The following is a 13,426-nucleotide window of genomic DNA, read 5'->3' on the forward strand; positions in this document are numbered from 1 at the left end:
TGTCCATCATAGGCTTTGAAGTGTACCTATGATGACAATTACAGGCCCTCATCTTTTTAAGTGGGAGAACTTGCACAATTGGTGGCTGACTAAATACTTTTTTGCCCCACTGTATATACTGTATTTTATACCATTTATTGCATCTTGCCTATGCCACTCGGCCATCGCTCATCCATATATTTAAATGGACATACTCTGATTCCATCCTTTTACAGTTCTGTGTATAAGGTAGTTGTTGTGGAATTGATAAATTACTTGTTGCTGTCGGAACTAGAAACACAAGCATTTCGCTACACTTGCATTAACATCTGCTGACCATGTGTATGTGACCAATAACGTGATTTGATCTCTCTCACGAGGGCTTTCGTCACAACAGCCGCTGTGGCTCTCCTGCAAGGGTAAGCTTCAATCCGTTTAGAAAACATGTCAACAATCACCAAACAACAATTATTCCCCTCGCAAGGGATCAACTCAATGAAGTCCATCATTAAGTGCTCAAAGGGTCCTTCAGGCCTCGGATGGAACGTTGAAACGTCCATCATTGTTTGTCAAACAAATCAAACATTTCTTGCAGAAACGTTCTGCAAAAACAGCCAAACTACTGTACACCAATATTTATTTACAAGATCCACCATTCCTCCTTTAGACACATGATCCTGACCATGTGACAATTTTGTGAGGAAAAAACCCCTCTAAATCCAGATTTTCTAATGGGGTGTCTCAAGTCCAACCTAGGCATACAGTCAATCTCAATAGACAATCACAGCCCTCACAAAACAAAAACATGTCAAACCAGATATAATTATAAAACAAATAAAAGCTATTAATATCAACTTAAAAAGCTTCTATGAAAATCAATATCAATCAGAATGAAATAACAGTTGGACTGATCTACAGCCTTCTTAGACTCAACTATCAGCAAAACAATGATCAAAGAAATCACCTAAAAGTAAATATTAGACACTGTTAAACATTCACGTGAAGAAAAGCACCAGGTATGGAAAGCACCAGATTTCCCACAGAATTTTATTTGACAATCTGGGACAAAGTAGCAGCCCAATTTACGCAAATGACAACACACGTTATGTATCAAACAATTTCAGTTATATTAAATTCAGGAACACCTGGAGAGTCCCCTACTGATTATAGACCCACAAGTTTAATCAACTGTGACAATCAAATAATAAAGCTTATAAGAATGGCAAAAGTATTACCAGACTTAACATATCAAACAGAGTTTATTAAAAATAGACAAACAAAAACATTTCAGTTTAATACAATACACAAAAAAAAACATATAGATTTATCAAAAATGGTGGTTGATGCCGAAAAGGCTTTTGACTGTCTTGAAGGGCCTTTTCTATTCAAAACTTTAGGAACTTAAAATTTGAGCAAAAAATAATACTATTTATAAAAAGATTGTATAAATGTCAGAAAGCTAAAATATACAAAAATATATTATCTGATGAAATTGTTTTATAAAGGAGCACAAGACAGGGATGTCCGTCCTCTCCCTGCTGTTTTGCACTGGCAGTTGAACCGCTGGCAGAAAGAATTACACAGGACCCAAATGTAACAAGTATCAGTATTGGTAAACATGAATATAAAATAAACTTATTTACAGATGATCTCCTGATATACCTGACCAATTTGGGACCACAAAATATGAAATACTTTGGATGCTTAATAAGTGATAACAAATAAAACACTATATAAAGATAAGTAATGGAATAAAGTTAACAATATGACAGCAGATGTATTTAAATGGAATAATCTTCCCAATCTGGCAGGTAGAGTAAACCTCTAAAGAATGGCATGGCTCCCAAAGTTTTAGTATTTATTTTCCATAATACCAATTACCCCACATTCTTTAAAAAGTGTACTGTCATAACACTGTATATGGACAAATAAAATTCATAGAGTAAAAAGGAAAGTTTCACTTCTTCCTAAATCTGAGGGTGGTTTTAACCTTCCAGATTTGGAATTGTATCAACTCACTACTCAAGGCTTTAACTTGCAACATGTAGTTAAATGCACTAAAGAGGAACAATGGGTGTTTGGTTCATATTGAAAACATGCGCGTTCATCCCCAGAATATTTTACGTGTTTATATTCACAAGGAAAAGCCAAGAACATGAACAACAGAGTTAAGAACACAATAACAATATGGAAGAATATGAAACATATTCTACAAGAATCAATATCAGTCCCTAGAAACCACAGGAATTAGTGGACTCTGTTAATTAGTGGAATGTTACAATAGATGACAGACACATGGTTTCCAGGTGTTTGATGTCATTCCATTGGCTCCGTTCCAGACAATATTATGAGCCGTTCTCTCCTCAGCAGCCTCCTGTGCTAGAAACACAACCCCCTGTATATAGCCTTGTTATTGTTATTTTTTGTGTTACTTTCTTTTATTTTCTAATGTATGTGAGTGCGAGGGCAAAAACACACATGTACACCCCTTTTGGGACCAGGATTGGGGAACACAAATAGATTTCTTCAGCAGGATTACGCCACAAGGCTTGTCCAGGAATGGTTCCAAGAACATGACAGGGAATTCAGTTTACTGCAGTGGCCTGCAGTCACCTGATCTCAATCCAATTGTGCATCTGTGGGAGGAGATGGAACGAGCTATTCAGAGTAGTGATCCACTTCCAGCCAACCCGACACAATTGTGGGAAGCATTGGTGTCATCGTGGACCAGCATCTCTGTGAAATGTTATCAACACCTTGGACAATCTATGCATTGACAATTTGATGCTGTTCTGAGGACAAACAGGGGTGCAACTCCATGTTCCTAATATTTTGTACACTCCGTGTATATCAGATAAAGATGGTGTGATGATCAGTTTTGGCGGAATATTTTATATATCTAAACAAGTTTTGTTTAATGATAAACAGGCTAAGAATTGACGTTTTTGGGCGTATCTGTACTTTACTATTTATATTGTTGACAACTTTTACTTCACTACATTCCTAAAGAAAATAATGTACTTTTTACTCCATACATTTTCCCTGACACCCAAACGTACTTGTTACATTTTTTTATGATTAGCAGGACAGAAAATGGTCCAATTCACACACTTATAAGATAACATCCCTGGTCCTCCCTACTGCCTCTGATTTGGCAGACTCACTAAACAGAAATGCTTAGTTTGTAAATTATGTCTGAGTGTTGGAATCTGCCCCTGGCTATCCGTGATATAAAAAAAACAACTCAGTTGTGCCATCTGGTTTGCTTAATTTCAGGAATTTGAAATTATTCATACTTTAACTTTTGATACATAAGAATATTTACAACCAAATACTTTACTCAAGTAGTATTTTACTGGGTGACTTTCACTTGAGTCATTTTTTTAAGGTATCATTACCCCAGTCCTCCCATCAGCATGAAACAGCAGGAACCAGGGATTCATCAGACCAGGCAGTATGTTTTTCAAATTCTCCAGCGTCCAGTCTTTTCAATTTTTAGCCCACTGCAACTGCAGTCTCTTGTTTTCTGCTGGAAGCTAATAGGGATCCATAATAAATCCATAATAAAAACAACATCATTAACAATTATAGTTTTCACCTGGGTTCACCTGGTCAGTCTATTTCATGGAAAGAGCAGGCGTCCTTAATGTTTTGTACACTCTGTACATGTTGTGTCTACCAGCTCATTCCCACAGAAAACTGCAAAGGGAAGCCGTACCAAGCAGTCAACCATCAGACTCCATAGTGAGACGCCTCACAGAGGATATTCAACCCTAAGGGCAAATCCAAGGTCATCTCAATATCTTTACAGTAGAAGCTTACAAAACACACAAACTGACAAGGTGCACACTGATCAGTAAAGTAAAGAGAGGCTAACATTCTATAACACTCCCTTTCCTCTGCATTGTTCTCTCACAGTGAGAAACAATAGGATTACAATAGTGTTCTACACTTTCTTCATTTGATCAAATTCAACATCGCCAATTATTTAATGACATGAGAATTAAGCGGAGTGGCTAACCTTAGCTGGTCTGAGAGAACTGATGAGGCCTCTCCTTTATGTACACAATGGTGTCTTTTTAAAATGGCCCAAATTGTAGAATCTATTCTCAGTCAGTGCAGTGATAAGGCTTCTCTCAAGTGTGTATCAGTTGGTGGCAATGTAAAGACACAATCTGGCCAGAGAAACTCCTGCCACAGTCAAAGCAGAAGTAAGGCTTCCCTCCTGTGTCTGTTCTCTGGTGAACTTTTAGCTCAGCTGTTTACAAAATAATAACATACAGTCAGATCAGTGGTAAGTATTCTCTTCTTTATGTGGTAAGTCTTCTCTTCTTTACCTTGGTGTCTTTTTAACAGACAAAAATAAACATTTTCCACAGTCAGAGCAGTAGTAAGGCTTCTCTCCCTTGTGTGTTCTCTGATTAAATTTTAGGTGAGTTGGTGTGAAGCATTTTACACAATTAGAGCAGCATTAAGGCTTCTCTCCTGTGTGTATACGTTCATGTGTTTTTAAGTGGCCCAGTCGAGAGAAACTCTTTCCACAGTCAGAGCAGGAGTATGGCTTCACTCCTGTATGTACACGTTCATGTCTTTTTAAGTTGTCCAGTTTAGAGAAACTTTTTCCACAGTCAGAGCAGGAGTAGGGCTTCTCTCCTGTGTGTATACGTTCATGTGTTTTCACGCTGTTCAGTTGAGAGAAACTTTTTCCACAGTCAGAGCAGGAGTAAGGCTTCACTCCTGTATGTATACGGTCGTGTATTTTTAATTCACCCAGTTGAGAGAAACTCTTTCCACAGTCAGAGCAGGAGTAAGGCTTCACTCCTGTATGTATACGTTTATGTGTTTTGAAGTGGCCCAGTCGAGAAAAACTCTTTCCACAGTCAGAGCAGGAGTAAGGCTTCACTCCTGTATGTATACGTTTGTGTGTTTTTAAGTCATCGGGTCGAGAAAACTCTTTCCACAGTCAGAGCAAGAGTAAGGCTTCTCTCCTGTGTGTACACGTTCATGTCGTTTTAAGGTGCCCATTTGAGAGAAACTCTTTCCACAGTCAGAGCAGGAGTAAGGCTTGTCTCCAGTGTGCACTCTCTGATGAACTGTTAGAACCTTTGATGTTGAGAAACTCTTCCCACAGTCAGTGCAGGAATACAGATTCTCTCCTAGGTGTATTTTTAGATGTATTTTTAGTGTTGATATAACTGAAAAATTCTCCTCACAATGTGGGCAGTGGTGAGACCTCTTAGCTCTGTGATCTTCCTGCTGTTGCTCTCTGGATGTAGAGAATGTCTCAACATGGTCTCCTGTGTGAAAACATCAGAAGAACCAGTCAGTTGTGTGATATACACTACAGGTCAAACATTTTAGAACACCTACTCATTCAAGGGTTTCTTAATTTTACAATTTTCTACATCGTAGAATAATAGTGAAGACATCAAAACTATGAAATAACACATTTGGAATCATGTAGTAACCAAAAAAAAGTGATAAACAAACCAAAATATATTATATTTGCGATTCATCAAATAGTCACCCTTTGCCTTGATGACAGCTTTGCACAATCCTAGTATTCTTTTACCATGAGAAAGAGATTTCCCAATCTTCTCTTCTTCATCTTTAATGTTGACATTCAGTTTCAGTGTTTGACTGCAGTCTTCCAGCTTCACTGATGTCATCTCTGGATCCTGCAGTGCAAACTGGGCTCCACTGTCACAATCAGGACCCAGTGACTGTAGGTTTGGACTCAGTGTGGAAGGAGAGAGGCAGGCTGGGTTTGTCGTCACTGTTGATGTTACCGGCCTCAGACATAATTCTAGTCGTCCTGTATTAACATTGAGAAACAGACACAAAAAGTTTGTCTTGACAGTGCTGGCACTTTATTCTCTATTAAATACATTATATTTCTTCTTGTTCAATCATCTAATTCAGCGCTTGACTTGGACTGAAATATGTGCCGGTACTCATTTTTAGGATTCAGGAGCTCCAAAATACTGTTGAGCTAATATATTATAAGAGGAACATGAGCTCAAACAGTAGACATTTGAGCTCAAACAGTAGAAATTTGAGGTGCCGGTTCTCTGCTCCAGTGAGCTCCTGTCCAAGTCAAGCACTGATCTCATTTCAATGGATCAGGTAGATAAACATTAAGAACAAAACATTAATTCATTAAAATTAGACAAAGTACCTGCTTTAAATTTGTCTACACAACGTAAGTGCACTTAACCTCTAGTAAATTTTCCCAAATTCACATAAATGACTAAAAACCATTTAGTACAAGGTTTCAGTATGCTTTAAGCAGCAATATGTACTATTTTCCTGAATAACCTTGTATTCGCTGTATTATTTCAATCAAAAACCAATAGTATTTCCTGTTCACACCATAGTAACATTTACAGATAAATATAGAAACAACTGCATACATCTGAATATTAGTATACATGTAGAAACACGATAATCATTACATTTAGCTTCAAAACAGTAGAGCAACTGTGAAATTGTTTCTCTCTGCTGCACCCGCACTGCCTGCACTGAAGTCTGTTGACGCAAACCGACTGGGCGCTGCCATTTTACCAGCATGTGAATATTCCCTTTCATGGAGCTCTACGGACAATTCCGTTGACCTCATGGCTTGGTGTTTGCTCTGACATGCACTGTCAACTGTGGGACCTTATATAGACAGGTGTGTGCCTTTCCAAATCATGTCCAATAAATTGAATTTACCACAGGTGGACAGCAATCAAGTTGTAGAAACATCTCAAGGATGGAAACAGGATGCATCGGAGCTCAATGTCGAGTCTCATAGCAAAGAGTCTGAATAGTTATGTAAATAATGTATTTCTGCTTCAAATTTTTGATAACATTTGAAAACATTTCTAAAAACCTGTGTTTGCTTTGTCATTATGGCGTATTGTGTGTAGATTGATGAGGAACATGTTTTATTTAATCAATTTTAGAATATGGCTGTAATGTAACAAAATGTGGGAAAGGTCAAGGGGTCTAAATACTTTCTGAATGGGAGAGGGGATACCTAGTCAGTTGTACAACTGAATGCATTCAACTGAAATGTGTCTTCCACATTTAACCCAACCCCTCTAATCAGAGAGGTGCGGGGGGCTGCCAGAATCAACAACCACGTCTTCAGCACCCGGGGAACAGTGGGTTAACTGCTATGCTCATGGACAGAACACATTTTTACCTTGTCAGCTCGGGGATTCGATCCAGCAACCTTTCGGTTACTAGTCCAATGCTCTAACCACTAGGCTACCTGTAAGTATTCATATAAGTAGGCTGTGAAATACAGGGGGAACAAAACTATTCTATAAGTATCATGAATATGTTGAGCTCTATTATCCTCCACTCACTATCACAAGGGTTAGTAACTACACAGTCTCATTTCATATCATCCTCCACTCACTATCACAAGGGTTAGTAACAACACAGTCTCATTTCATATCATCCTCCACTCACTATCACAAGGGTTAGTAACAACACAGACTCAATTCATAGAACTTTAAAACACTGGCAGTTGGTCTACTTCACTTCTTTAGTCTACTCTCTGATCACTCCAAACAGCCCAGTGAATAAAACAAATGCTGACAATACTGGTGTCAAACCATGCAAGTCTCAGTAGCATGAAATAACATCTACCTTCTCATTCAAACAGTTAAATCATGAAACAGTTCTACAGCAACTTTTCATACACAGTGGGAAGTTGGAATGAACAACAAAATTAGACAGAACCAGCTCTTACCATGACTAACAGATGTCCCAATCTTCTCCTCCTCTTCTTCATCTTTAATGTTGACATCCAGCTCCAGTGTTTGACTGCAGTCTTCCAGCTTCACTGATGCCATCTCTGGATCCTGCAGTGCAAACTGGGCTCCACTGTCACAATCAGGACCCAGTGACTGTAGGTTTGGACTCAGTGTGGAAGGAGAGAGGCAGGCTGGGTTTGTCCTCATTGTTGATGTTACCGGCCTCATACCTGAGTCGGCAAATAGTATAAGAGAAACAGACACAAAAGTTATTTTCTTGACAGTTTGGCAAGGTCTTTATTCTTTATTCTCATATATATATATATATATATATATATATATATGTTCAATTATCCAATTAATTCATTGCTTGACTTGGACTGAAATAGTTGTCAATACTCATTTTGGGTGCCGGTACTGTTTATATTTAAGTGCAGGAGCTCCACAATACCTTTTGAGATAATACTTAACAAATAGAAGATAAATGCATAAAAGACTCAAACCATTTAGTACAAGGTTACAGTTTGTTTTAGGTATCACTAGGTGATATTTTCATTAATAACCTTGTATTCACTCTTTTACTTCGAAAAACAATTGTATTTCCTGTTCACACCATAGTAATGTTTATAGCTAAAGACAAACTGAATGTGTCAATATTATTTCACATGTAGTAAACCGATAATCATTACATTTAGCTTCAAAACAGTAGTGCAACCGTGGTCATGGATCTGAGCTATGCAATCTGGTTTCCGAGCTGGTCATCGGTGCACCTCAGCCACGCTCAAGGTCCTAAACCATATCATAACCACCATCGATAAAAGACAGTACTTTGCAGCCGTCTTCATCGACCTGGCCAAGGCCTTCGACTCTGTCAATCACCACATTCTTATCGGCAGACTCAACAGTCTTGGTTTCTCAAATGACTGCCTTGCCCGGTTCACCAACTACTTTTCTGATAGAGTTCAGTGTGTCAAATCGGAGGGCCTGTTGTCCGGACCTCTGGCAGTCTCTATGGGGGTGTCACAGGGTTCAAGTCTCGGGCCAACTCTTTTCTCTCTCTATATATATATATATCAATGATGTAGATCTTGCTGCTGGTGACTCTCTGATCCACCTCTATGCAGACAACACCAGTCTGTGTACTTCTGGCCCTTCTTTGGACACTGTGTTAACTAACCTCCAGACGAGCTTCAATGCAATACAACTCTCCTTCCATGGCCTCAAACTGCTCTTAAATGCAAGTAAAACTAAATGCATGCTCTTCAACCGATCGCTGTCCACACCTGCCCGCCCGTCCATCACTACTCTGGACGGTTCTGACTTAGAATATGTGGACAACTACAAATACTTAGGTGCCTGGTTAGACTGTAAACTCTCCTTCCAAACTCATATTAAGCATCTCCAAACCAAAATTAAATCTAGAATCGGCTTCCTATTCCGCAACAAAGCCTCCTTCACTCATGCTGCCGAACACACCCTCGTAAAACGGACTATCCTCCCGATCCTTGACTTCGGCGATGTCATTTACAAAATAACCTCCAACACTCTACTCAACAAATTGGATGCAGTCTATCACAGTGCCATCCGTTTTGTCACCAAAGCCTCATATACTACCTACCACGGCAACCTGTACGCTCTCGTTGGCTGGCCATCGCTCTATACTCGTCGCAAAAACCCACTGGCTCCAGGTCATCTATAAGTCTTTGCTAGGTAAAGCCCCACCTAATCTCAGCTCACTGGTCACCATAGCAACACCCACCCGTAGCACGCGGTCCAGCAGGTATATTTCACTGGTCATCCCCAAAGCCAACTCCTCATTTGGCCGCCTGTCCTTCCAGTTCTCTGCTGCCAATGACTGGAACAAATTGCAAAAATCACTGAAGCTGGAGACATATCTTCCTCACTAACTTTAAGCATCAGCTGTCAGAGCAGCTTACCGATCACTGCACCTGTACACAGCCCATCTGTAAATAGCCCACCCAACTACCTCATCCCCATATTGTTATTCATTTTTTCTCTTTTGTACCCCAGTATCTCTACTTGCACATCATCATCTGCACATTTATCACTCCAGTGTTAATGCTAAATTGTAAACATTTCACCACTACGGCCTATTTATTGCCTTACCTCCCTAATCTTACCTCATTTGCACACACTGCATATAGATTTTTTCTATTGTGTTATTGACTGAACGTTTGTTTATCCCATGTGTAACTGTGTTGTTTTTGGTGAACTGCTTTGCTTTATCTTGACCAGGTCAAAGTTGTAAATGAGAATTCGTTCTCTACTGGCCCACCTGGTTAAATAAAAGGTGAAATAAAATAAATAAAACAGTTCTACTGCAACGTTTTCATGCACAGTGGGAAGTTGGAATGAAAAACACCAACTAAGTTAGATAGAACCTGCTCTTACCATGAAAAACAGATTTCCCAATCTTCTCCTCCTCTTCTTCATCTTTAATGTTGACATTCAGCTCCAGTGTTTGACTGCAGTCTTCCAGCTTCACTGATGCCATCTATGGATCCTGCAGTGCAAACTGGGCTCCACTGTCACAATCAGGACCCAGTGACTGTAGGTTTGGACTCAGTGTGGAAGGAGAGAGGCAGGACTGGGTTTGTCCTCACTGTTGATGTTACCGGCCTCAGACTTAATCTGAGTCAGCCTGTTGTAATAAAGAGACACGGACACAAAAGTTAGTGCCAGAACTGTCAAGACTTAGTTTATTATCAAATATAAGGTTTATATTTAGGTGCAGGAGCTCCACAATACTGTTGAGCTAATATTCTATAAGATGAACATGAGCTCAAACAGTAAACATTTGAGGTGACGGTACTCAGCTCAGCTCCAAGTCAAGCACGGATCTCATTTCAATAGATCTGGTAACTAAGCATTGACAAAACATTCACATAAGACAAAGTATACACTTTAAATTAGGCTACAACTGTAAATGCAGTTAATCTATAGTAGACTTCCTGAATTTACATAAATGCCCCCAAAACCATTTAGTACAAGATTGCAGTGTTTTAGGCAGCACTATGTACTATTTTCCTGAATAACCTTGTCTGTATTTTTCAATCACTGTATTATTACAATCAAAAACCAATAGAATTTCCGTTCACACCATAGTAACATTTATAGATAGACAGAAACAACTGAATGTCTCTGAATATTAGTACACATGTAGAAAACTGATCATCATTACATTTAGCTCCAAAACAGTAGTGCAACCGTGAAATGGTCTCTGCTGCACCTTCACTGCCTGCACTGAAGTGTGTTGATGCAGACCGAGGGGGAACCGCCATTTTCCCAGCTCGTGAATTTTACACAAAACCAAAAACGACATGTAAAGCGAACCCAGAAATCTCAAATAGATTGATCCTTAATGAAAATACCTTGACGAAATTATATAACGTTACATCCACTCAGACTAACCCAAAGTCTATAACTATGTGACTTGTAGAAAAGTGATCACGTTAACCCACGCGGTTTGACACAAAAATAGCACATAAAACCTTCATCAAACGTGATAATAACTTGACGCATTTACTACCTGACATGTTCTTTCGATATTAAAACGTGCTATTACATACCAGTAGTAATACACGGACACAGAAGTTGTCGTCTCGGCTGCACAATTCTGGCGTATCCTTTATTCTGAAGAATGATGCGCGCCTGCGCGGAACTTCCTGTTCCCCACAACCAGTTTCTCAACCCAGAGACGTAACAACGCGAGACTTCAGATAAGGCTTGTGAAACAGACCAAGCCGGGGTTTGAGAAGTCAATGAGAAGTGAACAATTCTGATACTTTTGCAGCGTTTAATGGGGATCCTAATAAATACCAGAAATATTCCGTCGGCACACACTTGATACATGGCCATTATTTTATAAATGTCATAACTGCAGTGGTTTATTCACAATAGCTCTCACTGTGTATCTTACATCTCCCAGCATCACATCAGTAGGTATTGGACATCTACCAGTACATATGTGTCCATGACACATTTTGTTGTCGTCAGCTGGATGAGTGCACTATATATATATATGTATATGTATGTGTATGTATGTATGTATGTATGTGTATGTGTATGTATGTGTGTCTAGGTCATTAGACACCATTAGACATGCACCTGTCTGGGGACTGACCATGACTGTTTATTTATTAACCATTGTATGGCTCTAATGTTTCCATCCCTAATATGAAACCAAGCTAAAAAGTTAGTGCAAGGCAAACAGATAATGGTGGCTAAATGCCAGAGGGGATAATCATTAACATAAAGAGGAGTTTCTATGTGTGTGACGTAAAGATTAAAGTGCCACCAACCTCCTGAGTTTGTTATCGATATCAGTTTGAAAAAGTCCTACTGTTATTGATATATACTTTCCATATTGGTGCCCATCACTGCAGCCCATCACACTGCTGGAGGTGTCTGCTAAAGCACAGGATCATAGCCACCCTCGTCTCCCTCAGCAAATCTGTGAGTTGACTGGGTGGTACTGCTTCCCTCTGCAGTTTTCTGTGCGAATGATGTCAAAGACAACATTGTGTTGTGATGTTGTGATGATCAGTTTTCACCACGAGTTTGGGATCATTTTTTACTACTAAATTACTGTTTCTTTAATGATAAACAGGCTATGAAATGACTGACTACATGTGTTTATTAAATTGTATTTTCAAAACTAGATTTGTTATTTTAGTCATTGATAATAAATGTGGTTGGAAAACCACATTCAAGTTGACTAAATTGATCTGCCAATGAAACATAAAGTTTGTATATGAATTTGTACTGGTTCAACTCTTCTCTTTAGTGTAATGAATTACAAAAAACTATGTTTCAAGTGACATATTTACTGTTTTTCTGAAGCTGAACAAGACAGCAAGTTGAAATTAAAGTTTTAAGTTACTGGGCCGATACATCACAGACAAACTGAAATAGTCCACCCACACAGACAGTGTGGTGAAGAAGGTGCAACAGCGCCTCTTCAACTTCAGGAGGCTGAAGAAATGAGCTTGTCACCCAAAACCCTGACAAACTTTTACAGATGCACAATCAAGCATCCTGTCGGGCTGTATCACAGCCTGGTATGCCAACTGTGCTGCCATCAACCGCAAGGCTCTCCAGAGAATGGTGAGGTTTGCACAACGCAACACCAGGGGCAAACTACCTGCTGTCATGACGTTGCCCTCTTTGGGAACAGTGAGCACCACCCCCTCCCTATGCACCATCCCCCACTCTCTGTCTCTCCTACACTCAGGCTGCTGCGACCTCAGGTCGTAAATTCCGGGAGGAGAATCCTGCCTCATGGCCAGAGAGTATAGAGAGAGAGTGAGTTTCATAGAGAGAACAAAGGAATTTCTTCCACCTCACAGAACTGGAGAACCAAACGACATTCATGTTCTGGAGAATGTATAAAAGATCGGTGAAGTAACGAGCTACGAACTGGTCCGTTTGGTACAATTTTGGTAAACTCATGAGCAACAATACAGCCACATTACCATAATACTGTTTATACAAAAGTCTCAGTTATGAGGCTTACATCTAGTTGTTGTATAGAATGAATGAGTAAAGATGGAACTATTTGTGGAATGATGTAATGTGAGTTTAGACTGTTCTTCTGGCTGAAATTCTGCTAACCGGATCGATTTGACAACAACCGGCTAAGGAACAGTGGGTTAGCTGCCTTGTTCAGGGGCAGAATG

The 13,426-nt window shown here is 39.5% G+C and overlaps 1 protein-coding gene across 4 annotated transcripts; it reads right to left on the minus strand.

The window, feature by feature from the left end:
• Nucleotides 1-990: 990 nt before the first annotated feature.
• Nucleotides 991-11,408, minus strand: LOC135532980 (zinc finger and SCAN domain-containing protein 2-like). Of its 4 annotated transcripts, none has more exons than XR_010454421.1 (6): nt 11,318-11,408; nt 10,140-10,389; nt 9,487-9,582; nt 7,724-7,957; nt 5,552-5,794; nt 991-5,276 (listed from the first exon to the last, which is right to left on the minus strand). XR_010454421.1 is itself a non-coding variant. In XM_064960393.1 (6 exons), exons 2-6 carry the CDS (start codon nt 10,240-10,242, stop codon nt 2,599-2,601), a joined length of 726 nt encoding a protein of 241 aa, XP_064816465.1. In that variant the 5' UTR covers nt 10,243-10,389; nt 11,318-11,408; the 3' UTR covers nt 991-2,598. The 4 variants fall into 4 exon arrangements, 3 of the variants coding, with proteins under 3 accessions (XP_064816465.1, XP_064816464.1, XP_064816463.1); XM_064960393.1 differs by lacking the exon at nt 9,487-9,582 and having other exon boundaries at nt 991-2,615; nt 5,193-5,276; nt 5,507-5,794; XM_064960392.1 differs by lacking the exon at nt 9,487-9,582.
• Between the last annotated feature and the right edge of the window lie 2,018 nt (nt 11,409-13,426).

Source organism: Oncorhynchus masou, unplaced genomic scaffold (assembly GCF_036934945.1).
Source record: "Oncorhynchus masou masou isolate Uvic2021 unplaced genomic scaffold, UVic_Omas_1.1 unplaced_scaffold_2138, whole genome shotgun sequence".
Lineage (NCBI taxonomy): Eukaryota > Metazoa > Chordata > Actinopteri > Salmoniformes > Salmonidae > Oncorhynchus > Oncorhynchus masou.